We start from the raw sequence: 24,232 nt of genomic DNA on the forward strand, positions 1-24,232 counted from the left end.
AAAGTGAGTGGAGAAGGGGCAGAGAGAGAGAGGGAAACACAGAATATGAAACAGGCTCCAGGCTCTGAACTCTCAGCACAGAGCCTGATGCAGGGCTCAAACTTGGAAATGGAGAGATCATGACCTAGGCTGACGTCAGATGCTCAACTGACCGAGGCACCCAGGCGTCCCAGATCTCATCCTTTTTTAATGGCTCTGTATATTCCATCGTGTGTGTGTGTGTGTGTGTGTGTGTGTGTGTGTGTGTTTACATCTGCTTTATCCATTCATATATTGATGAGCACTTGGGTTGCTTCCATATCTTGGTTATTGTAAATAATGCTGCAATAAACATAGGGTGCATGTGTATTTTTAAATTAGCTTTTTTTTCCCCATTTTTTGGTAGATAAATACCCAATACTGGAATTTGGGGATAATATAGCATGTCTATTTTCAATTTTTTGAGGTACCTCCACACTGATTTTCATAACAGCTGTACCAATTTACATCCCCATCAACAGTATGCATGGGTTCCTTTTTCTCCACGTCCTCACCAATACTTGTTATTTCTAGTTTTTAAAGTTTATTTATTTTATTTTGAGAAAGAGACAGAGAGAGTGTGTGCAGGGTAGGCGCAGAGCGACAGTGAGAGAGAGAATATCAAGTAGGCTCTGTGCTCTTAACACAGAGCCAAACATGGGGTTTGATCTCACAAATGGTAAGATCATGACCTGAACTGAAATCAAGTGTTGGATGCTTAGCCAACTGAGCCACCCAGGTACCCCTCTAGATTTTTTATTACCAACCATTCTGACAGGTGCAAGGTGATATCTCCTTGTGGTTTCGATTTACATTTCCCTGATGATTAGTAATGTTGAGCATCTTTTCATGTGTCCATTGGCCATCTGTATGTCTTCTTTGGGAAAATATTTATTCAGGCCCTCTGACTATTTTTAAATTGGATTATTTGTGGTTTTGGTGTTGCATTTTGTAAGTTCTTTATATATTTTGAATATTAACCCTTTATGAGATATGACATTTGTAAATATCTTTTCCTGTTTAGTAAGTTTTTTTTTTTCTGTTGATGGTTTCCGTCTTTGTGCAAGTTTTTATTTTGTGTAGTCCCAAAAGATTATTTTTGCTTTCGTTTTTCTTGCTTTAGGAGACAGATCCAGAAAAATGTTGCTAATGCTGATGTTGAGAATATTACTACCTACATTCTCTTCTAAAAATTTTTATTGTTTCAGATCTCACATTTAGATCTTTAATCCATTTTGTATTTATTTTTGTGTTTGGTCTAAGAAAGTGGTCCAGTTTTATTCTTTTGCATGTAGCTGTTCAGTTTTCTTAGCACTATTTATTATAGATACTGTATTTTCCTAATTGTACATTCTAGTCTCTATCGTAGATTGACTGTATAAGTGTGGCTTTATTTCTGTACCCTCTATTCTATTCCATTGATACAAGAGTCTATTTTTGTGTCAGTACTATTCTGTTTTTGATTACCACAGCTTTGTAGTATATCCTAAAATTTGAGATTGTTATATCTCTAATTTTTTTCTTTTTCAAGATTTTTTTGACTATTTGGGTCTTTTGTAGTTCCACAGAAGTTTTATGATTATTTGTTCTACTTCTGTGAAAAATACTTTTTTGTGTGTTTTGATAGAGATTGCATTGAATCTGTAGATTGCTTTGGGTTGTATGGACATTTTAATATTAACTGCACCATTTTACAGCCCTACTAAAAATGTATGCAGGTTCTAATTTCTTGACATGCTAGCTACCACTTATTTAATGCATTTTTTTCCTTGTTCTGGCCATCCTTGTGGGTGTGAAGTGGTATTTCATTGTGGTTTTGGTTTATTTTCACTAATGACTAATGACATTGAGCATTTTTTTCGTGCTTAATGGCTGTTTGCATGTCTATTTTGAGAAATGTATGTTCAATGCCTTTGTCTATTATTTGTTTTTTGTTTTTATTTTTTAAATGGTTATGTATTATTGAAAGACAGAGAGAGTGTATGCAAGCATGGAGGGGCAGAGAGAGAAAGAGGGAGACAGAGGAACTGAAGTGGGCTTTGCACTGACAGCCTGATGTGGGGCTTGAACTGATGAATCATGAGATTATGACCTGAGCCGAAGTCAAACATTTAATGGATTGAGCCACCCTGGTGCCCCTAATAGTCTGTTTTTTAATTGTACGAGTTTATATATTCTGGATACTAGGTTCACATCAACTTTATGACTTGTAAATATTTTCTCCTGTTCAGAGTTGTCTTTTCACTATCTTGATGGTGTTATTTGATGCACAAAAATGTTTAATATAATTATTTCAAATTTATCTATTTTTTCCTTTAATTTCTGTGCTTTCAGTGCTGTATCTATGAAACCATTGCCAAATCCAAGATCATCAAGGTTTATCCTTAGAATTTCTTCTAAAAGTTTTATAGTTAGCTTCTCTTATCCCAGCCTTAAACACTTGTTTCCCCATTGAATAGTTTTGTCACCCTTGTCACAAAAACAATTAACCACAGGTTGCCTGTTAGATTTGTTGATTGTTTCCTTCCTGTGCAGGTTTTTTATTATTGCATTGTATTGTATTGTATTGTATTGTATTGTATTTATATTCAAGTTAGTTAATGTACAGTGTAGTCTTGGCCTTGGGAGTACAACCCAGTGATTCATTTCTTATATGTAACACCCAGTGCTCATCCGAAAAAGTGCCCTCCTTAATGCCCATCATCCATTTAACTCATCCCTCCATTCACCCCCACTCCAGCGACCCTCATTTTATTCTGTATATAAGAGTCTGTTATGGTTTTCTCCCCTCTCTATTTTTGTCTTATTTTAACTTCATTCCCCTGTGTTCATCTGTTGTGTTTCTCAAATTCCACATATGAGTGAAACCATGTGATATCTGTCTTTCTCTGACTAACTTATTTCACTTAGCATAATAACCTCCACTTCCATCTACATTGTTGCAAATGGCAAGATTTCATTATTTTTCATCTGTAAGTAGTATTCCATTGTGTGTGTGTGTGTGTGTGTGTGTGTGTATTTATATTTATAAAGAAGGTGTGGAAGAAAGAAGATATATACACAGCACATTCATCAGTTGATGGACATTTTGTCTCTCTATAATTTGGCTGTTGTTGATAATGCTGCTATAGACATTGGGGTGCATGTGCCCCCCTCTTTTTGGTAAGGATTGCATAGGGATTGCATTAAATGTGTAGATTGCTTAACAATATTTATTTTTCCTATCCATGAGCATGGAATGTTTTTCCATTTCTTTGTGTTTTCTTCAGTTTCTTTCATAAGTGTTCCATAGTTTTCAGTGTACAGATGTTTTACCTCTTTGGTTAGGTTCATTCCAAGGTATCTTATTATGTTGGTGCAATTGTAAATGGGATCGATTCCTTCATATCCCTTTCTGCTGCTTCATTATTGGTGTATGGAAATATCAAGATTTCTATATGTTGATTTTATATCCTATGACATTTTTTAATTCATGTATGAGTTCTAGCAATTTTTTTGTGGACTCGTTTGGATTTTCTACAGAGTATCATGTCTGCAAATAGTGAAAATTTGACTTCTTCACCAATTTGTATGTCTTTTATTTCTATTTATTTTCTGATTCCTGAGGCTATGACATCCAGTACTATGTTAAATAACAATCGTGAGAGTGGAAATCCTTCCCTTGTTCCTAACCATACAGGAATAACTCTCAGTTTTTCCCCATTGCATATGTTATTAGCTCTAGGTCTTATATATATGGCCTTTATGATACTGAGGTATGTGCCCTCTATCCCTACTTTGGTGTGGGTTTTTATCACGAATTGATACTATATTTTTTTCAAAAATTTTTTCTGCATATACTGAGAGGATCATATGGTTATTGTTTATTTTATTAATATGGTATATCACATTGAGTGGTTTGTGAACCAGTCCTGCAGCCCAAGAATAAATCCCACTTAATCATGGTGAATAATTCTTTTAACGTACTGTTGGATTCAATTTGCTGGTATCTTGTTGAATATTTTTGCAACCATGTTCATCAGGGATATTGGCCTGTAATTCTCTTTTTACTGGTGTATTTGTCTGCTTTGGGAATCAAGGAAATTCTGGGTTCCAAAAGAAGTTTTGAATGTTTTTTTGATTTCTAGTTTTGGGAACATTTTGAGAAGAATAGGTATTAACTTTTTTCTTTTTAATGTCTAGTAGAATTTCCCAGGGAAGCCATCTGGATCTGGATTTTTTTTATGTTGGGAGATTACTGATTACTGATTTAATTTCTTTGCTTGTTTTGGGTGTTTTGAAATTATCCATTACTTCTTGTTTCAGTTGTGTTAGTTTGTATATTTCTAGGAATTTGCCCATTTCTTCCAGATTGCCCAGATGGTTGGCATATCATTTGAAAGAATATGCTCTTATATTGCTTTTATTTCTGTGTTGTTTGTATCTCTCCTTTTAATTTGTGATTTTATTTCTTTGGGTCCTTTTTATTTTCTTTCTTTCTTTCCTTCTTTTCTTTCTTTCTTTCTTTCTTTCTTTCTTTCTTTCTCTCTTTCTTTCTCTCTGTGAGGCTTTATAGGGGTTGATCAATTTTATTAATTCTTTCAAAGTACCCGATCTTAGTTTCATTGATTTTTCTTCTGTTTTTGTTTGTTTGTTTCTGTATTATATCTTTCTGCTCCAATCTTTATCATTTTACTTATTCTCCTGGCTTATGCTTCATTTGCAGTTCCTTTTCTGGCTCCTGTATGTGTAAGGTTAGCTTGTGGTTTTGAAACTTTTCTTGCTTCTTAAAGTAGGCCTGTATTGGAATGTATTTCCCTCTTTATACTGCCTTTGTTTTTTCCCAAAGGTTGTGGGCTGTCGTGTTTCCATTTTCATGGGCTTCCATGTAGTTTTTACTTTCTTCTTTAATTTCCTGGTTAACCCACTCATTCTTTAGTAGGATGTTATTTAATCTCCATATATTTGTGGTCTTCTCCAATTTTCCCTAGTGGTTTACTTCAGGTTTTATAATGTTGTGATCTGAAAATATGCATGGTTTCATCTCAGTCTTTTTGTACTTGTGGAGGGCTAATTTGTGACCCAGTATATGATCTGTTCTGGAGAATTTCCCATGTGCAATTGAAAAGAATGTTTATTCTGCTGCTTTAGGATGAAATATTCCGAATATACCTGTTAACTCCATCTGGTCCAGTGAGTCATTCAAAGTCATTGTTTCCTTGTAAATTTTTGGCTTAGATGATCAATCCATTGATGAAAATGTGGTGTTAAAGTCTTCTATAGTAATATTGTCATCAATGAGTTTATGTTTGTTATTAATTTAATTATATATTTGTGCTCTTCCAAGTTGGGGACATAAATATTTACAATTAGTAGATCTTGATGGATAAACCTCTTAGTTATGTTGTAATGCCCTTCTTCTTCTCTTGTTATAATCTTTGGTAAAATCTAGTTTGTCTGATGTAAGTATGGATACTCTGGCTTTCTTTCTTTTTTCAAATAATTTATTTATTTTTTAAATTTATATCCAACTTAGTGAGCATATAGTGCAACAATAATTTCAGGAGTAGAATCCTTAATTCCCTTACCCATTTAGCCAATCCTCCCTACCACAACCCTTCCAGCAACCGTCTATTTGTTCTCTATATTTAAAAGTCTCTTAAGTTTTGTCCCCCTCCCTGTTTTTATATTATTTTTGCTTCCATTCCCTTATGTTCATCTGTTTTGTATCTTAAAGTCCTCATATGAGTGAAGTCATATGACTTTGTCTTTCTCTGACTGACTAATTTTGCTTAGCATAATACCCTCTAGTTCCATCCACGTAGTTGCAATTGACAAGATTTCATTCTTTTTGATCGCTGAGTAATACTCCATTGTATACATATACCACGTGTTCTTTATCCATTCATCCATTGATGGACATTTGGGCTCTTTCCATACTTTGGCTATTGGTAATAGTGCTGCTATAAACATTGGGGTGAATGTGACCCTTCAAAACACCATACCTGTATTCCTTGGATAAATACCTAGTAGTGTAATTGTTGGGTCATAGGGTAGTTCTATTTTTAATTTTTTAAGAAACCTCCATACTGTTTTCCAGAATGGCTGCACCAGTTTGCATTCCCACCAGCAGTGCAAAAGATCCTTTTTCTTCATTTCCTCGTCAACATCTTTTGTTGCCTGAGTTGTTAATGTTAGCCACTCTGACAGTTGTGAGGTGGTATCTCATTGTGGTTTTGGTTTGTATTTCCTGATGATGAGTGATGTCAAGTATTTTTTCCTGTATCGGTTGCCCATCTGGATGTCTTCTTTAGAGAAGTGTCTAGTTATGTCTTTTGCTCATTTCTTCACTGGATTATTTGTTTTTTGGGTGTTAAGTTTGGTAAGTTCTTTATAGATTTTGGATACTAACCCTTTATTGATATGTCATTTGCAAATATCTACTCCCATTCCATCATTTGCTTTTAGTTTTGTTGATTGTTTCCTTCTCTGTGCAGAAGACTTTTATTTTGATGAAGTCCTAATAGTTCATTTTTGCTTTTGTTTCCCTTGCCTCCAGAGATGTGTTGAGTAAGAAGTTGCTGGGGCCAAGGTAAAAGAGGTATTGCCTGCTCTCTCCTTGAATATTTTAATAGCTTCTTGTCTTTTGTTTAGGTCTTTCATCCATTTTGAGTTTATTTTTGTGTATGGTGTAAGAAAGTGGTCCAGGTTCATTTTTATGCATGTCGCTGTCCAGTTTTCCCAGCACCACTTCCTGAAGAGTGGTCTTTATTCCATTGGATATTATTTCCTGCTTTATCAAAGATTAGTTGGCCATATGTTTGTGGGTCCATTTCTGGGTTCTCTATTCTGTTCCATTGATCTGAGTGACTGTTTTTGTGCCAGTACCATACTGTCTTGATGATTACAGCTTTCTAGTACAGCTTGAAGTATGGAATTGTGATGCCTCCAGCTTTGGCTTTCTTTTTCAAGGTTGCTTTGGCTATTCGCGGTCTTTTCTGGTTCCATACAAATTTTAGGATTGTTTATCCTAGCTCTGTGAAGAATGATGGTGTTATTTTGATGGGGATTGCATTTAATATGTAGATATCTTTGGGTAGTATTGACATTTTAACAATATTTGCTCTTCCTTTCCAGGAGCATGTATCTTTTTTCCATTTTTTTGTGTCTTCTCCAATTTCTTTCATAAGCTTTCTGTAGATTTCAGTGTATAGATTTTTCACCTCTTCAGTCTTCAGGTCAATTTCTGGGATGTTTAGGATGATTTGATAGTTATCTAGTTTGTTGGTAGGATGATACAAGCCTAGGGCTCTCCTACTTTGCCACCACCTTCCAGGCCTCAATATTTATGATCAAGGAATTGATCTATTTATGCCAGGAAAGAATTTCTCATTCATATTTTACATGCTGTGTTTTAAATGTAATTGCCATTAGCTAAGTCTTTGCCGTGCTTTCAAAATCTCAACTTGGTGTGCATTATCTAGGAAATTCTGTTGCTTTCTTAGTGCTGGTTTAGTTTAGCTCTCAAAGTCTTTGGTGTGCATAAAAGATAAGATCTCCATGCCTTCACTGTTAAGAACTAATGCCATAGTTTCATAAGCAACTTTATAGGCTAAAGTCTTGAGTGATTCCCTCTTTCTAATCTCTCCTGTGATTTCAAGTTTTGGGGTCTCTTCTGTTCAGTCATTTGTACCAATACTTGGGATTTAGTTATTCAACTATATTGGCATTTTCATTCCTGTGCCTGTATTTAAGTTCAAGTGGTCAGAAGTATGAACAAATGTCATAGTGTTAGCAGTACCTTCTTTGTACCAGGTACCATTAGAACAGGGAGATTTTGGTGCCTCTGTTTCCATACTACAGACTATGTGAGAGCTAGGATGTGAGGGACTGGAGAGAGGAAAAACAAAACAAAACAAAACACAAAGCAAAAAATCAAGTGTTTCTACAGGCTTTGAATAGTAAGAGTTCCCTTTCTTGCTCCTTGATCCAGTAGTAGATGACTGCTCCTATTTTGTTATCTAATGCATCAATGCCCATTTATATGTTTCAGGCTAATTGAGTTCCTGCTAGGAAATACTAGAGGGAAAATTATTCATAATCCCTACTGGATCAGTAGTGCTTTGAATTCAGATGTTCTTCTTCTATCTTCCTGCTGTCGTACTTTTCAAACTTCTCAAACATTTACATCATGCATTTTGTCCAGGTATCATTGTTATGTGTGAGAGATAAAGTGTTGCAAGTGTTGACCATGTTTTATGTGAAACTATCATCAATTTTGTTACAGTATTTTGGGCTTTCCCTGTATGCTTAGGTACACCATTTCTAACCCACTAAGCACACAGGTAAATCATAAGATTTAAGTACTCCTTGCTTTCCTTGTAACAAAGATCTTGAGTTTTGATGAACTTTGGTTAAGATTACCCATCAGTCTACTGATTTCTTGTAGTAATCCTAAAAGATAGAGGAAATATATAGTAAGATACTACTGTGAAGCACAAGTAAACTTACAGTATTATCCTTTACAGTTTAACCTTTTAGAATTTATTTCGTTTCTAATGTTTACAAACTCTTAAAAGTTTATAGCTCAAATGCTTATTTTAATGAATATTTTTATTTAACTAGATACCATTATTTTTTTTAAAAAAATTTAATGTTTATTTATTTTTGAGAGAGAGAGACAGAGAGAGAAAATGAGCCAGGGAGGGACTGGATAAATACCTAGTAGTGCAATTGATGGGTCATAGGGTAGTTCTATTTTTAATTTTTTGAAAAACCTCCATACTGTTCTCCAGAGTGGCTGCATCAGTTTGCATTCCCACCAACAGTGAAAAAGTATTCCCCTTTCTCTGCATCTTTGCCAACATCTGTTGTTTCCTGAGTTATTAATTTTAGCCATTCAGACAGGTGTGAGGAGGTATCTCATTGTGCTTTTGATTTCTATTTCTCTCATGATGAGTGATGTTGAGTAACTTTCTATGTGTTGTTAACCATCTGGATGTCTTCTTTGGAAAGTGTCTATTCATGTGTTCTGCCCATTTCTTCAGTGAATTATTTGTTTTTAGGGTGTTCAGTTTGGTAAATTCTTTATAGATTTTTGATACTAACCCTTTATAAGATATGCCATTTGCAAATATCTTCTCCCACCATAAGTTCCCTTTTAGTTTTGTCAATTATTTCCTTTGCTGTGCAGAAGCTTTTTATCTTCAGGTAAGAAGTTCCTACAGCTGAGGTCAAAGAGGTTGTTTCCTGTGATCTCCTGTAGGATTTTGATGGTTTCCTGTCTCACATTTAGGTTTTTCATCCATGTTGAGTTCATTTTTGTGTATGGTATAGGAAAGTGGTCCATTTCATTCTTCTGCATGTCACTGTCCAGTTTTCCCAACCCCACTTGCTGAAGAGACTCTCTTTTATCCATTGGATATTCTTTCCTGCTTCATCAAAGATTAGTTTGCCATACATTTGTGGGTCCATTTCTGGGTTATCTCTTCTGTTCCATTGATCTATGTGTCTGTTTTAGTGCCAGTACCATACAGTCTTCATGATTACAGCTTTGTTATACAGCTTGAAGTCCGGAATTGTGATGCCTCCAATTTTGCTTTTCTTTTTCAACATTATTTTGACTATTCAGGGTCGTTTCTGGTTCCACACAAATTTTAGGATTGTTTGTTCTAGTTCTGTGAAGAATGCTGGTGTTATTTGATAAGGATTGCATTTAATGTGTAGATTGTTTGGAGTTGTATAGACATTTTAATGATATTTGTTCTTCCAATTCACAAGCATGGGATTTTTTTCCATTTCTTTGTGTCTTCTTCAAATTCTTTCATAAGCTTTCTTTTATATATATATATATATATATATATATATATATATGAAATTTATTGACAAATTGGTTTCCATACAACACCCAGTGCTCATCCCAAAAGGTGCCCTCCTCAATACCCATCACCCACCCTCCCCTCCCTCCCACCCCCCATCAACCCTCAGTTTGTTCTCAGTTTTTAACAGTCTCTTATGCTTTGGCTCTCTCCCACTCTAACCTCTCTTTTTTTTTTTTTTTCCTTCCCCTCCCCCATGGGTTCCTGTTGAGTTTCTCAGGATCCACATAAGAGTGAAACCATATGGTATCTGTCTTTCTCTGTATGGCTTATTTCACTTAGCATCACACTCTCCAGTTCCATCCACGTTGCTACAAAAGGCCATACTTCATTTTTTCTCATTGCCACGTAGTATTCCATTGTGTATATAAACCACAATTTCTTTATCCATTCATCAGTTGATGGACATTTAGGCTCTTTCCATAATTTGGCTATTGTTGAGAGTGCTGCTATGAACATTGGGGTACAAGTGCCCCTATGCATCAGTACTTCTGTATCCCTTGGGTAAATTCCTAGCAGTGCTATTGCTGGGTCATAGGGTAGGTCTATTTTTAATTTTCTGAGGAACCTCCACACTGCTTTCCAGAGCGGCTGCACCAATTTGCATTCCCACCAACAGTGCAAGAGGGTTCCCGTTTCTCCACATCCTCTCCAGTATCTATAGTCTCCTGATTTGTTCCGACAGCAAGCGCGACTTAGCGTCTGGGAGGTCATAAGTTAACAGCTCTGCTCAGAAAGCGGGAAGGCTGGAGGACAAAGGGAGGGAGAGCTGCTGAGCCCCCGGACGACAGAGCTCAGTTTGGTGGGGAACAAAGGCGCTCGCCAGCGCCATCTCCCCCGCCCATCCCCCAGCCAAAATCCCAAAGGGAACCGGTTCCTGCCAGGGAAATTGCTCGCTCCGCGCAAACACCCAACTCTGTGCTTCTGCGGAGCCAAACCTCCTGCAGCAGATCTGACTCCCTCCCGCTGCCACAGGGCCCCTCCTGAAGTGGATCACCTAAGGAGAAGCGAGCTAAGCCTGCCCCCCTGCCGCCGTGCACCTTGCCTACTCACCCCAGCTAATACGCCAGATCTCCAACATTAAAAGAATTCTTTCCATAATTTGGCTATTGTTGAGAGTGCTGCTATGAACATTGGGGTACAAGTGCCCCTATGCATCAGTACTCCTGTATCCCTTGGGTAAATTCCTAGCAGTGCTATTGCTGGGTCATAGGGTAGGTCTATTTTTAATTTTCTGAGGAACCTCCACACTGCTTTCCAGAGCGGCTGCACCAATTTGCATTCCCACCAACAGTGCAAGAGGGTTCCCGTTTCTCCACATCCTCTCCAGCATCTGTAGTCTCCTGATTTGTTCATTTTGGCCACTCTGACTGGCATGAGGTGATACCTGAGTGTGGTTTTGATTTGTATTTCCCTGATAAGGAGCGACGCTGAACATCTTTTCATGTGCCTGTTGGCCATCTGGATGTCTTCTTTAGAGAAGTGTCTATTCATGTTTTCTGCCCATTTCTTCACTGGGTTATTTGTTTTTCGGGTGTGGAGTTTGGTGAGCTCTTTATAGATTTTAGATACTAGCCCTTTGTCCGATATGTCATTTGCAAATATCTTTTCCCATTCCGTTGGTTGCCTTTAGTTTTGTTGGTTGTTTCCTTTGCTGTGCAGAAGCTTTTTATCTTCATAAGGTCCCAGTAATTCACTTTTGCTTTTAATTCCCTTGCCTTTGGGGATGTGTCGAGTAAGAGATTGCTACGGCTGAGGTCAGAGAGGTCTTTTCCTGCTTTCTCCTCTAAGGTTTTGATGGTTTCCTGTCTCACATTTAGGTCCTTTATCCATTTTGAGTTTATTTTTGTGAATGGTGTGAGAAAGTGGTCTAGTTTCAACCTTCTGCATGTTGCTGTCCAGTTCTCCCAGCACCATTTGTTAAAGAGGCTGTCTTTTTTCCATTGTATGTTCTTTCCTGCTTTGTCAAAGATGAGCTGGCCATACGTTTGTGGGTCTAGTTCTGGGGTTTCTATTCTACCCCAATGTTCATAGCAGCACTCTTAACAATAGCCAAATTATGGAAAGAGCCTAAATGTCCATCAACTGATGAATGGATAAAGAAATTGTGGTTTATATACACAATGGAATACTACGTGGCAATGAGAAAAAATGAAATATGGCCTTTTGTAGCAACGTGGATGGAACTGGAGAGTGTGATGCTAAGTGAAATAAGCCATACAGAGAAAGACAGATACCATATGGTTTCACTCTTATGTGGATCCTGAGAAACTTAACAGGAACCCATGGGGGAGGGGAAGGAAAAAAAAAAAAAAGAGAGGTTAGAGTGGGAGAGAGCCAAAGCATAAGAGACTGTTAAAAACTGAGAACAAACTGAGGGTTGATGGGGGGTGGGAGGGAGGGGAGGGTGGGTGATGGGTATTGAGGAGGGCGCCTTTTCGGATGAGCACTGGGTGTTGTATGGAAACCAATTTGTCAATAAATTTCATATATAAAAAAAAAAAACTGAGAACAAACTGAGGGTTGATGGGGGGTGGGAGGGAGGGGAGGGTGGGTGATGGGTATTGAGGAGGGCACCTTTTGGGATGAGCACTGGGTGTTGTATGGAAACCAATTTGTCAATAAATTTCATATATAAAAAAAATAAAAAAAATAAAAAAATAAAAAAAAAAAAATAAAAGAATTCTTAAAAATTGTTATGGTTTTGTGTTTTACTATAGGTCTAGTATACAGTTGATCCTTGAACAATGTGGGGATTAAGGACACTGACCCCCTACACAATCCAAAATCTGTGTATAAATTTTGACTCCCCCCAAACTTAACTATTAATAGCGTACTGTTGACCAGAAGCCTTACCAAGTAAACAGTTGATTAACACATATTTTGTATATGTATTGTATATTGAATTTTTGTAATAAAGAAAACTAGAGAAAAGAAAATAAGGAAATACACTACTGTACTGTATTTATCTAAATAAATCCATGTATAAGTAAACATACACAGTTCAAACCCATGTTGGTCAAGGGTCTGCTAACTGTATTAATTGGCTAGGGTGGTTATAACAAAGTACCACAAACTGGTTGGGTTAAACAACAGAAATTAACTTGTTCACAGTTCTGGTGGCTGGAAGTCTAAAATCCAGGTGTCAGCACAGTTTACTTCTTTTGATGGTTATGAGGGAATGATTTATTCCATGCCTGCCTTCTTGGCTTATAGACATCTTTCTCTGTATGTCTTTGCACATATTCTTACCTTTATGCATGTCCTTGTGTACAAATTATTCCCTTTTGAAAGTATACTAGTTATATTGGGTTAAAGCCCACCCTAATTGACCTCATTTAATCTTGATTATATCTATAAAGACCCCATATCCAAATAACTTCATATTTTAAAGTACTGAATATTAGGACTTCAACATATGAATTTCTGGTTGGCACAGTTCAACATATAACACTCCATCTTCTGCTCCCCTGAATTCATGTCCTTCTCACACAGAAAGTACATTTTCCCTATCCAAACTTCCCCAACGTCTTAACACATTTCAACATCAACTGTAAATCTAATACCTTTTCTAAATCCATCTAAATTGGCTGTGGGTGAGATCTTGGAATGACTCATTCTGAGGCAAAATTCCTCTTCAGCTGTTACCCTGTGAAACCAGACAAGTTGTTTGCTTCCAAAATAAAATGGTGAGACAGGGTATTGTAAAAGTGAGATATCAGAAGGAATAAAGGGGTCAATGGGTAACAAGCAAATCAGAAACCTAACACGAGAAATTTAAGTAAATTTTAAGTCTTGAGAATAATGTTTTTTGGCTCCATGCTTTGTCTTCTGTGCCCACCAGATGGCAAGCCCACCCCTTTTTCCTGGATAGTGGCCTCACGTCCTCAGCCTGTACCTTCTTGGCATGAGGTGGCATTGGCAGTTTCACCAGGCTCTGCATCTATGACTCTGTTCTCAAAGTCATTCTTCCTTTATTTTGTACCATCTCTGTTTTCTTCAATTGAGGCTGTAATTGTTTTTCATGGTTTAACATTCTCAAAAACTTTGCTATCCTTTCTTGCAATTCATGAAATCCAAGCCATCAAACAAAACGTTCCTCCTCCACATATCTCTCCTATATAACCAAATTTCTATTCCTTGCTTTTGCTAAGATGGTGTATTGGATCCACGAGTCATAGGCCTATTCTCTTTAGCACACAGCTGTCCAACCATGCAATTGGCTTCGTTTCTAGAGATACTCTCTGGTTAGGCTGAGAATTTTCCAGATCTTCAAGTTCTGGTTCCTATTTGCTCAATAATTCCACTTTAATTTACATTTGTCATCTCTCATTTAACTATAAGTAGCAAGAAAAAACGAGGCTGCACCTTTAGCACTTTTGTTTAGTAATCTCAGCTAAATAACCCAAGTTCATTGCTTACAACTTCTTTTCATCCAATAGAATATAATTCAAATGAGTTCTCTGCTACTCTATAATAAGGATCACATTTCCTCCCATTTCCAATAACATCTTCCTCATTTTCATTTGTGATCTTACCAGAAGCATTTTTAAAACTCATATTTAAAATATTCTGTTTATGGCAAAATATGTACTCTTTAAGATGATAGAATCTTTATAACTATCCTCTCTTGTTTTTGAACTTTTACCAGAGTAACTTCCAACATTTACACTTCAACCAACAGTCCCTTCACAGCAATCTAGGCTTTTTCTAATATGCGTTGTGAATTTTTTTCAATCTCTTCTCATAACCTAATTACAAAGCCACTTCTGTATTTTTATGTTTGTTACAGCAGAGCTCCACATCCAGGTACCAAAGTCTATGTAAATTTGCTATAGCTGCCATAACAAGTACTACAGACTAAGCAGCTTAAACAACCCAGATGTATTATCTTACATTTCTGAAGGCTAGAAATAAGAACCAAGGTTCTGGCATGAAAAGATACCCAAAATTGCTGATAATCAAGGAAATTCAAATGAAAACTACAATAAAATAGCATCTTAAGCCTGTCAGAATGACTAAAATCCAAAAACACAAAAAAGGAGCAAGTGTTGGAGAGGATGTGGTAAAAAAAGGAACCCTCATGCAGTATTGATAGGAATGTAAATTGATACAGTCACTGTGGAAAACAGAATGGAGGTTATTCAAAAAAGTTGAAAATAGAAATACCATATTATTCAAAAATTACACTATTGGGTATTTACCCAAAGAAAATGAAAACACTAACTCAAAAAGATACATGGACCCTCTTTTTTTGTATCAATTTTTAATTTACATTATAGTTAGTTAACATATAGTGTAATACTGGTTTCAGGAATAGAAATTAGTGATTCATCACTTGCATATAATACCCAGGGCACATCGCAACTGCCCTCCTAAATATCCATTACCCATTTAGCCCATCCCCTGACTACCCCCCCTCCATCAACCACTAGTTTTTTCTCTATAGGTAAGAGTTTCTTATGATTTGCCTACCTCTCTTTTTTCTTCCCTTCCCATATGTTTATCTGTTTTGTCTCTTAAATTCCACATATGAGTGAAATCATATGGCATTGGTCTTTCTCTGACTGACTTATTTAGCTTAGCATAATACATTCTAGCTCCATCCATGTCTATGCAAATTTCAAGATTTCATTCTTTTTGGTGGCTGAGTAATATTCCAGTGTGTGTGTGTGTGTGTGTGTGTGTACACACACACACACACACACACACATATATATATATATATATATACATACATACACACCACTTCTTCTCTATCCATTCATTGGTTGATGGATATTTAGGTTCTTTCCATAATTTGACTATTGCTGATAATGCTGGTACAAACAATGGTATGCATGTGCCCCTTCAAATCAGTGTGTTTGTATCCTCGAGTAAAAACCTAGTAGTGCAAGTACTGGGTTGTAGGGGAGGTTTATCTTTAACTGTTTTCCACAGGGGCTGCACCAGTTTGCATTCCCACCAACAGTGTAAGAGGGTTCTCCTTTCTCTGCATCCATGCCAATATCTTTGTTTTCCTGTGTTGTTAACTTTAGCTATTCTGACAGGTGTGAGATGGTGTCTCATTGTGGTTTTGATTTGTATTTCTCTAATGATGAGTGAGAATAGCATCTTTTCACATCTGTTAGCCATCTGGATATCTTCTTTGGAAAAGTGTCTATTCATGTCTTTTGTCCATTTCTTCACTGGATTTTTTTTGGGGGGTGTTGAACTTGATAAGTTCTTTGTAGATATTGAATACTAACCCTTTAGCAGATATGTCATTTGAAAATACCTTCTACCATTCTGGAGGTAGCTTTTTAGTTTTGGCGATTGTTTCCTTCCCTGTGTAGAAGCTTTTTTTGGTGAAGTTTCAAAAGTTCACTTTTGCGTTTGTTTTCCTTTCCTCCAGCTACGTGTCTAGTAAGAAGTTGCTCTGGCCAATGTCAGAGAGGTTGCTGCCTGTGATCTCCTCTAGGATTTTAATGGTTTCCTGTCTCACATTTATGTCTTTCATTTATTTTGAATTTATTTTTGTGTATGGTGTAAGGAATTGGTCCAGTTTTATTCTTCTTCATGTTGCTGTCCAGTTTTCCCAACACCATTTGTTGAAGAGACTTTCTTTTTTCCATTGGGTATTCTTTTCTGCTTTATCAAAGATTAATTGATCATACAGTTGTGGGTTCATTTCTGGGTTTTTTATTCTGTCCCATTTATCTGTGTCCATTTTTGTACAAGTACTATACTGCCTTGATGACTAGTGCTTTGTAATATACCTTAAAGTCTGTAATTGTGATGCCTCCAGGTTTGCTTTTATTTTTCAAGATTGCTTTGGATATTTGGGGACTTTTGTAGGTCCATACAAATTTTAGGATTGTTTGTTTTAGCTCTGTTCAAAACACTGGTGGTATTTTGATAAGGACTGCTTTAAATATGTGGGTTGTTTTGGATAGTATAGACAAATTCAACAGTTATTTTTCTTCTCATCCACGAGCATGACATGTTTTTCCATTTCTTTGTGTCTTCTTCAATTTTTTTAGTCAGTGTTTTATAGCTTTCAGAATATAGGTCTTCAACCTCTTTGGGTAGGTTTATTCCTAAGTATCTTAAGGTTTTTCGTGCAATTGTAAATGAGATTGATTCCTTGATTTTTCTTTATGTTGCTTCCTTGTTGATGTATAAAATTGCCACAGATTTCTCTACGTTGAATTTGTATCCTGCAAATTTGCTGAATTGTGTACCACCTCTAGCAGTATTTTGGTGGAGTCTTTTTTTCTTCCCCTCCCCCATGGTCTTCTGTTAAATTTCTCGGGATCCACATATGAGTCAAAACAAATGGTATCTGTCTTTCTCTGTATGACTTATTTCACTTAGCATAACACTCTCCAGTTCCATCCACGTTGCTACAAAAGGTCATATTTCATTCTTTCTCATTGCCAAGTAGTATTCCATTGTGTATATAAACCACAATTCCCTTATCCATTCATCTGATGAATGGATATACTTCAATTTAAAAACAGAACATTTCTTTCATATCCTTCCTTATCCCTGCTGAGTCTGTAAAAATAAATTCACACAGAATATTTACCTGGGAATGTAGTCTGTTTTCCAGGAATACATGGTACAGAAGATAAAATATTACATAGGTCAGTTACTCAACTCTAAACAGTAGATATTCCAATACAGTGGATGCGGCTTTCTCAAAACATTTTTACATAAAATTATTTTGTGCCTTCAGGTGGTAGAGTTCTTAAAAGACTGAATCAACAGGTATTTAAATATTTCATCTTCTCTTCCTTATTTTACAAGAATATTTTCAATATCCTGGTTATATTTGGTGATCAAACTTCTTTACAAGGACTGACAAAAATTTTCCAATTGAAAGGAATTCACTTTAAATTATCATACACGGGGTGCCTGGGTGGCTCAGTCGGTTGAGCGTCCGACTTCAGCTCAGGTCAAGATCTCGCGGTCCGTGGGTTCGAGCCTCGCGTCGGGCTCTGGGCTGATGGCTCAGAGCCTGGAGCCTGCTTCCGATTCTGTGTCTCCCTCTCTCTCTGCTCCTCCCCTATTCATGCTCTGTGTTTCTCTGTCTCAAAAATAAATAAACGTAAAAAAAAATTATCATACACATTTTCATAGAAAATTATAAATCGATATGAAGAGCCGGACTATATGGGAGAAAATGCATGATACAAAGTGTGAGATTTAAAAAGCTAAAACTGTGCAACCACTATGGAAAGCAATATGGAGGTTCCTCAAAAAATTAAAAATAGAATTACCATATGTTTCAGTAACTCCATTACTGGGTACATACACAGAGAATACAAAAACACTAATTTGAAAAGATATATGCACACATATATGTATTGCAGCATTATTTACACTAGGAAAAATATGGAAGTAACCCAACTGTCCATTGATAAATGGATAAAGAACATGTGATATGGATTATTACTCAGCCATAAAAAAATAAAATTTTGCCATGTGCAACAACATGGATTGATCTACATGGCATTATGCTAAGTTAAATAAGTCAGAGTGAGACAAATTCAATATGATTTCACTCATGTGGAATTTAATAAACATAACAAATTAAAAAAATGTGAACAAAAACAAAAAACAGAGACATATAGAACAAACTGGTGGTTTCTGGAGAGGAGGAGGTTGGCGGGATCAGTGAAATAAGTGAAGGGGATTAAGAATACACTTATGATAAGCATTGAGTAATGTATACAATTGATGAATCACTATATAGTACACCTGAAACTAATATAACACTTTACATTAATTATACTGGAGTTTTAAAATAAATAAAACTACAAAAAAGTAAAGTGTGTTTCTTCTACACAACAAAAACATTTTTACTTTTTTAATATGAAAATTATTGTCAAATTGGTTTCCATACAACACACAGTGCTCATCCCAACAGGTGCCCTCCTCAATACCCATCACCCACACTCCCCGCCCTCCCACCCCCCATCAACCTTCAGAATGTTCTCAGTTTTTAAGAGGCTCTTATGGTTTGGCTCCCTCCGTCTCTTTTTTTTTCCCCTTCCCCTCCATCTTTAAAATTAAAAGCCAGAACTGAACGTAAGTCATGATGAGAGATGACTCTGTATACATTAAAAAATGACCTAATAGATGTTGTAAGTAAAATTAAAAACATGAAGGAATACAACTTTAGTGGAAAATTCCATGTGGATTCTATAAATAAGCAAATATAAATACCTTTTTCCTAAAATTGCCAAAACTTTTCATTTTAAAATGTATATATTTCTAAATAACTGGAGTAGAATTGAGAGTTAGATGAAACATAAGTTAGTTAGATATGAGAAATCGAATAGTAAAGTACAGAATGTTGAAACTACTTATGAAAAATCTGGAACTCCAAATATTGCCTTTTAATTTTGCATAATATCATCTACACATATATTTGGCTATTTAAAGATCAATATTAACAATAGTTTGCATCTATATACAGTTTACATAAAACATATTTAATATATAATCTCAATTAAACATCAGAAAATTTCTACAAAGTAGTTCAAACTAGGTTTGAATCATTAAGTCTATATATATTACACTATGTACAAGACACATTTATTTTATATCTCTACGATATTATATATCATAGATAAAAACAAACAGAAACACAGAATAGTTTTTACATAACAGTGACTACTGCATTTTTCTATTTTATTCAAAATTAACAAAATAGAGTAGTATATTTGGCACTGAATCAACAAATAATGCTCATTGAGCTCATATATTGTTTCTGGCTATATGATAGTTTCTCTAATACACATTATCTAAATTAGTTTTCCCAGTAATTCTAAAGGAATTGAAAGTTGTCTCATTTGGCAGATAAGGAAAGTGAAATAAGTAGAAGTTACTATCTTGGGCCATTCACATTAGTAATGGTGGAGCCAGAGTTCAAGACAAAAGTTTTCATTATAAGCTAATGTTTTTTTTTCAACGTTTATTTATTTTTTGGGGGGACAGAGAGAGACAGAGCATGAATGGGGGAGGGGCAGAGAGAGAGGGAGACACAGAATCGGAAACAGGCTCCAGGCTCTGAGCCATCAGCCCAGAGCCTGACGCAGGGCTTGAACTCACAGACCGCAAGATCGTGACCTGGCTGAAGTCGGACGCTTCACCGACTGCGCCACCCAGACGCCCCTAAGCTAATGTTTTAATACACTAGCTTACTTCAGGATACAATGTTTCAAACTAGATTTTTTAAGTAAAAAAAAATTCCTGTTTCTGTTTTAAGAAATTACATTTTTTAAATAATACTTGTACTTGAGATGTATTTTATGGCAGGAAAGGTACTTTTTATAATGATATTTGGTTACTTTATGTGTGCTTAACATTTGCCATGTGAGGGCTGATACAAATGTTACCAATATTGGTAGAAAATAAACGATTATTGGTGTTTGCAAAAACAAACTTATTTTTTTAAGTTTATTTAAATTCTAGTTAGTTAACGTACAGTTTAATATGACTTTCAGAAGTACCATACAGTGATTCAATACTTCCATAAAGCACCCTGTGCTTCACAAGTGCACTCCTTAATCCCCATCACCAATTTAACCCATATCCCCATCCACTTCCCTTCTGGTAACCATTAGTTTCTTCTCTAGAGTTAAGAGTCTGTTTTTTGGTTTAGTTCTTTCTATTTTTTTTCCTTTTGCTTGTTTGTTTTGTTTATTAAATTCCATATATGAGTGAAATTAAATTTTGTCTTTCTCTGAGCAACTTGTTAGCAAAATACTTAGCTTAATACTCTTAGCATAATACTCTAACTCCATCTATGTTGTAAATGGCAGGACTTCATTCTTTTTTAAGGGTGAGTAATATTCCATTGTATAAATATGCCAAAACTCCTTTATCCATTCATCAGTCAATAATTTGGCTATTGTAGATAATGCTGCTATAAACATTGGCATGCAAGTATCCCCTTGAATTAGTATTTTTGTATTTTGAGGTAAATATGTAGTAGTTCAATTGCTGAATTATAGGATATTTTTAACTTTTTGGGGAACCTCTGTACTCTTTTCCAGAGTGGTTGCACCAGTTGCATTACCATCAACAGTGAAGAGGGTTCTCCTTTCTCCACATCCTCATCAACACCTGTTGTTTCCTGTGTTACTGATTTTAGTCATTTTGATAGGTGTGAGAAAATATCTCATTGTAGTTTTGCATTTCCCTGTTGATGAGTGATGTTGAGCATCTTTTCATGTGTCTGTTGGTCATCTGTATGTGTTCTTTGGAAAAATGTCTATTCATGTTTTCTTCTCATTTTTTGATTGGATTATTTGGGGGGGGGTGTTGAGTTTTACCAATCAACAAAATTAAAGGGCAAGCTACAGAATGAGAGAAGATATTTGCAAATTACATATTCAATGAAAAATTAGTACCCAATATACATACTTTTCTTAATGTCCCCAATATCATATTTTTCCTTTTCCTATTTTTTACATGTTTATTTATTTTTGAGAAAGAGCAAGTGGGGGAGGGGCAGCAAGAGAGGGCGACATAGAATCTGAAGCAGGCTCTGTGAGGTCAGCACAGAGCTCAACATGAGGCTTAAACTCACAAAGTGTGAGATCATGACCTGAGCTGAAATCAAAAGTCAGTCACTTAACTGACTGAGCCACCCAGGCACCCCCTCCTTTTTCTATTTTTTTGAATATAATTTCAGGAATCATTCTTCAAAATCTGAGTACAATATTAGAAATAAAGTCTATTACATATTAAGCTTGCTTGATTTTTTTTTAAATATGCAATTTATTGTCAAATTGGTCTCCATACAACACCCAGTGCTCATCCCAACAGGTGCCCTCTTCAATGCCCTCCCACCCCACATCAGGGATAAATGGTCTTAGAGCCCATTGTTATGGGATTAGTCTTCCCCATATGAGTTCTTTGGTGTGAGGGCTCATTTCTCTGCCCTCTCTGTGCAGGCAACTCCATTGCTTTTCTGGGTAACCTCCCTCCATATTTCTGACCTTCATAACATTTCATATGCAATCTCTTTTCTCTAGTTGTGGAGTTTGATCTATTATCCTCTGGATTGACTTGGATGTGGATGATATCTAGTTGTAAACATGGGATGGGGTCAGCTCAAGGGTGTCCTACTTTGCCATCTTCCCAATCTATTTCCTCATTAGCTGTTGTTTGAGATCCTTCAGTACTTTAGCAAATATATCCAGGTCCCATCAGGAAAGTTGAATTTTGCTTCATATCTCCCTCTAAATACTTGACCTATGACACTTAACTGTGAGACTATTTCCTCATCTTCAAAAGGAAGAGATTGAACTAGGTAGTTCTGAAATGTCTTTGTAATTTTAGCATATTTTGATTCTTTACTACCTTAATATTATTTTCTGAATTTGTTTGCTGATATTTTTTTCAATGATATCATACAGATAGCATTTGATTGAAAAAATGCATAGATATTGGAACTTTCTATCTTTTCTATGAATTAAAAATATGTGGGAACTCTTGCTCATTAATTGTCTTAGTGTCATTGCATAAGACACATTTTATCTGGAATTCTGCCTATAACATATTTTGCTGACTTTTGTTTTTCACAGTACAAATCTATATATTGTTCACAAAAATCTACTACTTGCACTACCAATAATTAAACAACAAATAATTCAATAATTGTCATACTCAGGATCCAGTCTGGATTAATAGAGTAGTTGATGTAAATTCTGGACACTTTTCCTGATACGTCTTGGGTTATGAGGCACTCAACCCTGGCAGTCCTTTGGTTTATTTAAATCATTCCCATCATATTTTCATCCTAGAGTTACCCTTTGATGGTGGGCAGGTCATTGAAGGCCTGGAATTCTGTAAAGCTAAATATGGCAAGAAAATCTCTGGGATCACCTATATAATGTACAAATGTATATCTTCAATTCTGAAACTAAAGCAATTTCTTTCAGATTATTTCTTTGCCATAATTTATAGATGGGTAATGTAGTGAAATGTTCACTTCATTTGGAGTTTTCCATGCATTGTAAAGAGTACAGAATGGCAAAATAGAAACTTATTGATTATCCCAATACCTAACACAGTTAGATATTCTAGGCTTTACTTACTTCCCCTTACACCTTTCATAAGGGTAAACCGTACCCTTTAGAATCAGATTCTTGTGATAATGGCAGTGATTTTCTTTTTACCACAACTAATATATGTCTTATTTTCCTTGATTTGTATTTGCATGGGAGAATAGATTTAATTGAATTCTAAAAGGCTGTGTTTTAGTTTTTTTCATTTTTTCAAAATTTTATTTAAATTCTAGTTAATATGCATATGCCTGCAATAAACACTGTGTTTTAAATTGGCGAGTTTTTTTTTCCTTTTTGGCCCATGGCACCAGTGCACCAATAGATGGTTAGGAATTTAGGCAGTATATACAAATAAGTTGAATTCAGTAGATATTTTGGAGGACATTACTGAAGTATGGCTTGTTCCATTTTTAGTATACATTTACCTATATATCTTTATGATACTGCCTGGTATATACTTCCTAGGAGAAACAATTTCAAACTTAAGAACTCAAATTTTCTCTTTGAGTTTTTTTATTTCTACCTATTTATACCATTATACAGAGTTTTAAAAATAATTGCTTCATATCAATACAAAAGAATGTAATTATACTACAGGGGGTGGTATACATTCAGAGGTTTCATGCCATGTTTTCATTTATTTGGTCTCTCAATGTAAAAGCATAAGGAAGGCAAAAGGTGGAAAGAGAATCTGAAATAATCCCCCCCAATCTTTCCCCCTCGCTTCTAAGATAATTCTCACAGCCAAGTCAGTTCATCCTTTAGCAGGAGTCCCTAGAGTAATACTCACTGGAAAGTATTTTCATCAAGTATTTCACAGATTTTCTTCTGACAATATTATTTTAGATGGAATTTAATATACATTTAATGATTTTTTTGAGTATTAAACTGTCCATTGTAAGATGAAGTAATAACAGGAGTTGAAAATTACTTTGCTAAAGGATATTATTCATAAATCAGACATGGGTTTTCTTTTGGCTTGTGCTATGCAGAACAGACCTGTTAAATGTATACAGCTTTCAGTTACATTAAGAAATGGTCCCCATTATAAAAGGAATGGTTCTGATTTTAGGTATAACAGCTGCAGCAATGGCTGAGGCAATGAAGCTGCAGAAGATGAAGCTTATGGCAATGAACACTCTTCAGGGAAATGGAAACCAAAATGGGACTGAATCAGAGCCTGATGATCTTAATTCTAATACAGGTGAGTGTCTTCAGGATTACAAGGCAGGTTAGTCTTACTAAAATATTCTGAGATTGGAGAGAGGAGGGATGAGGGAGAGAAGAGAG

At 35.9% G+C, this 24,232-nt stretch overlaps 1 protein-coding gene across 1 annotated transcript in view; it reads left to right on the forward strand.

The window, feature by feature from the left end:
* The window catches only part of DACH2 (dachshund family transcription factor 2), a 736,007-nt gene that overhangs the window by 523,959 nt on the left and 187,816 nt on the right, over positions 1-24,232 (forward strand). The window contains exon 4 of the mRNA XM_047075803.1: positions 24,015-24,146. Within this exon, the coding sequence (XP_046931759.1) occupies positions 24,015-24,146 (132 nt within the window). The remainder of the gene's footprint in view (positions 1-24,014; positions 24,147-24,232) is intronic.

Source organism: Lynx rufus, unplaced genomic scaffold (assembly GCF_022079265.1).
Source record: "Lynx rufus isolate CCGP_SWC_20201006 ecotype Redwood Valley unplaced genomic scaffold, mLynRuf1.p SCAF_14, whole genome shotgun sequence".
NCBI classification, from domain to species: Eukaryota; Metazoa; Chordata; class Mammalia; order Carnivora; family Felidae; genus Lynx; species Lynx rufus.